The sequence below is a fragment of the Rutidosis leptorrhynchoides genome, chromosome 3, assembly GCF_046630445.1.
Source record: "Rutidosis leptorrhynchoides isolate AG116_Rl617_1_P2 chromosome 3, CSIRO_AGI_Rlap_v1, whole genome shotgun sequence".
Taxonomy (NCBI): Eukaryota; Viridiplantae; Streptophyta; class Magnoliopsida; order Asterales; family Asteraceae; genus Rutidosis; species Rutidosis leptorrhynchoides.
This window is the reverse complement of record NC_092335.1, coordinates 681,724,738-681,728,397: the sequence shown is the minus strand read 5'-3', so window position 1 is coordinate 681,728,397 and position 3,660 is coordinate 681,724,738. Positions and strand designations below refer to the sequence as shown.

The 3,660-nt window shown below is 38.9% G+C and overlaps 1 protein-coding gene across 1 annotated transcript; it reads left to right on the top strand.

Annotated features, from left to right (window-relative positions):
* The first annotated feature begins 1,993 nt into the window (after positions 1-1,993).
* On the top strand, positions 1,994-2,923 carry LOC139902677 (uncharacterized). Its single transcript, XM_071885282.1, has one exon. The coding sequence runs from the start codon at positions 1,994-1,996 to the stop codon at positions 2,921-2,923; it is 930 nt and encodes a 309-aa protein (XP_071741383.1).
* Positions 2,924-3,660: the final 737 nt, after the last annotated feature.

Here is a 3,660-nt window from a genome sequence, read left to right as displayed (position 1 = left end):
AGGGATTAAAATCATGGGTAATCCAATTAAGATCTTCAAAGCTACGGAAAGGAATCCTAATACAAAGAAGATGACTGACACCAACAGTAGGGCAAATGGTGTAAACAAACAAGCAAAGACAAAGGTCAACTGGAACAATTTCCAGGATGGTCGGAGGTTTAAGGATGTGGTAGGAAAACATATTGATGATTTAAGATTCATGCTTTCAAATCGCCATGATGATTCCAAGAAGGATCTCAGATCTGTGCTGTCAAACCGCAAAGGAGCTGCAAAACCTGAGGTGTTTAGGCATGTTGAAGGGAACAACGATAGTAAGAAGAAAATAATTAAGGTTGCCAACAATGATCTTAATCAAGAGTTAAAGGAGAAAGCCATAATAGGTGAAGCTAAGGATGAAGGGGTAATAGGTAATCTGGAAGGGCTATGCAAAGCTGAAGGAATTAATAATGTATCTTTCAAGATAATCGGTGGGAAGGATGTTTTATTTGTATTTGACACATGTGAAGCTGCTAAATTGGTGTTTTCATCGGATGTTCACCCAATTAAGAAGTGGATCCATAAACTAATGTTTTGGAATACCGATTATATACCGGTAGGAAGAATGGCATGGCTATCTATCACAGGTGTCCCAGCACATTGTTGGAATGAAAAAATATTCACTATTATTGCTGAATTATGGGGTACTGTATATGAACTTTCAAACTGTTCATTTTCTGGCAATCAATCCCTTATCACTAGTAAAGTATTTGTCAAATTAACCGAGCCAGAAACAGTTAATGGATCGGTTACCTTATATGAAGATTCTAATTATTATTTCATTAATGTCAAAGAAGAACCAAAAGTGGATCCTATTGTTTATAGCGGTGAACGGAACAATGGGTGGTGTTATCAATCCGAACAAAATAACTCTGATGATGAAATTATAGAATCAGATGAGTTCCTAAGCGACGGATTTGCAGGTTCGGATGCATCTGACTTTAAAGTTGCCTCAGAATCGGAAGAAGAGTGGGAGGATGCGGATGTTATCATGGATACCTTTGACGTACCTAATAATGTCGGATTCGGATCAACCGGAATTCCTGTCGAAAGGGATAACGGAAGATGTAACGGTAACCTGGAAGACTGCAATTCAAAAGTTGAAGGTCAACAGTCGGGTTGTAATTCAAAATCCGAATATCAAAAGGCGGATGGTAATCATGACTGTCCTTTTAATTTGATGGATGGCATTGGAATTGATTTGTTATTTGATGGATATGATGAGGTTGAGGGGCCCCATAAAGTGGATGACCTAGATGGCAATCATGACTGTCCCATTAATTTGGAAAGAGTTAATATCCCAAATCAAGAGAACAATGTTACTGGACCAATCGATGATGGGCCTTGGGACAAGAATGGGCCTGGTGAAGACATAGACAGCCCAAAACCATCAGAATGCAAATTTCCAGAAAATGAGCCGATGGATCCATTGGATGAGGCAATTGAAAGTATGGAGGGGATCAAAGATAACACAGACACAATAAAAAATAATGAGCCTGTTTTGGATGAACCCAATAATTGTGATAACACAGACACATTTATTGAGGCGCCGACAGATCAAACCCGTGATAAGATTAGAAGAGCCAATTCACAAATTGGGAAGAAAAGGAGGATAAGCAAATCGTCTAATAGCAGTTGTAGCAACGAATGCTGTTGGAACTCCATTACAAATTGGAGAAATTCCTCAAAATTTCTTCATGTCAAACACATGGCTAGGAAAAAGAAAATCAACAACAAAAGGAAAAATCACAATTGCAGGTCCTGTGATAAGAAAATCATCTTGAATGTCAAAAACTCGAAGAACTCTTCAAGGGATCCCTCCTGTTCGCTTAATAAATCATTCAATTCTACTGAGCTGAAGGAATATGGCGAGCAGATTGGTCTTAAATGGCCCAATCGAAACACACAATAAGGTTAGAATATTCTATAATATTCTTTTCGTTTCTTTTCATCTGTCATGAAGATTATTTCATTAAACATCCGTGGGTTTGGTGTCGATGGGAAGCTCGATTGGGCTAAAGAATTGTGTCGAAAAGAGAAACCGAATTTTATGGCATTCCAGGAAACTAAGTGCCATAACTTGAGTGATTTCTGGGTTCAAAACCTTTGGGGTTCTAGCGACTTTGGTTTCATTCAAAAGGACGCGATTGGTAATTCGGGGGGTTTATTGTTAATTTGGGACACTAATTTTTTCGAAGCTACAGAGGCCACAGGTGATGAATTCTTTCTTGCTGTTCGTGGAAAGTGGAAACCTAGTGGGATAGAATCTATCATTGTAAATGTGTACGGGCCACATTGTGACCCTGGCAAAATCAGATTTTGGGAGTCGCTTGAAAAATTATTGAATAGTGTTGATTCGACCTGGGCCCTATGTGGGGACTTCAACGAGGTAAGATATCAAGCAGAAAGATTGAACTGTGTTTTTTATGCGAGTCGGGCAAAGAGATTTAATGAGTTCATAGATCGAAATCAATTGGTGGAAATTCCATTAGGTGGGAAAATGTTTACTAGGACTAGCGATGACGGGTTAAAATTTAGTAAGCTTGACAGGTTCCTTGTTTCAGATTCGTTTGTTCATATTTGGGAGGATCTCTCGGTTGTGGCTTTGGATAGAAAACAATCGGATCACTGCCCGCTTCTTCTAAGGGACAAAATTATTGATTTCGGGCCTAAGCCATTTAAAGTTTTTGACGTGTGGTTTAAGTGTGAAGGTATAAATACAGTAGTTACAGAGGCGTGGAACAAAGGGGTATTCGGATTGAGAAAAGATTGTATCTTGCGTGACAAAATGAAGAATGTCAAAGTTGCTCTCAAAGCGTGGAGTTATGTCAACTTCGGTAAGTTAGATAAAGAGATTGACGATCTTAAAACGGAGGCTTTGGAATGAGAACAAAAAGCTGAGAATAGTACTCTACATGACAACGAGCTTTCGACTTGGCTAGAATGCAGGAAAAAGTGGCTAGAAAAAGAATCTGTTAAAGCGAGAATGTTGAAACAAAAAGCTCGGGCCCGTTGGGTAGTTGAAGGTGATGAAAATACGAAATTTTTTCACTCGGTCATTCGGAGGAAATACAACAAATTCAATATTCGAGGTTTAATCTTAAATGGTGAATGGAACGAAAATCCAACCGATATCAAAAACGCTTGCTATGTTCACTTTCGCAACAGATTTAGCCTCAATAATCCAAACAGACCGGTCCTGAATTTTGACCAGATTGCTGCGGGCCAAGGTTTTCATACATTAACCCCAGGTGAAGCTATGGAATTAGAAAACCCTTTCAACGAGGGTGAAATATGGTCTGCAATAAAAGAGTGTGGTAGTACTAAGGCCCCCGGTCCGGATGGTTTTAATATGAAGTTCTACAAAAAATATTGGCACCTCATTAAAAAGGAGGTAATAGAAGCTGTTGAGTGGTTTTGGCATACCGGTGAGATTTCGAAGGGTTGTAATTCCTCTTTTATCACCCTTATCCCGAAAAAACAGAATCCACTAGAATTAAGCGATTATCGTCCAATTAGTTTAATTGGCAGTGGATATAAAATCATTGCAAAACTGTTATCAAATCGGCTAAAAAAGGTCATTCCTGATCTTATCGGTCATGAACAAAGCGCCTTTATTAAAGG

Coding starts and splice junctions, on each gene's coding strand:
- LOC139902677 (XM_071885282.1), top strand. CDS start 1,994: ATGAAGATTATTTCATTAAACATCCGTGGGTTTGGTGTCGATGGGAAG.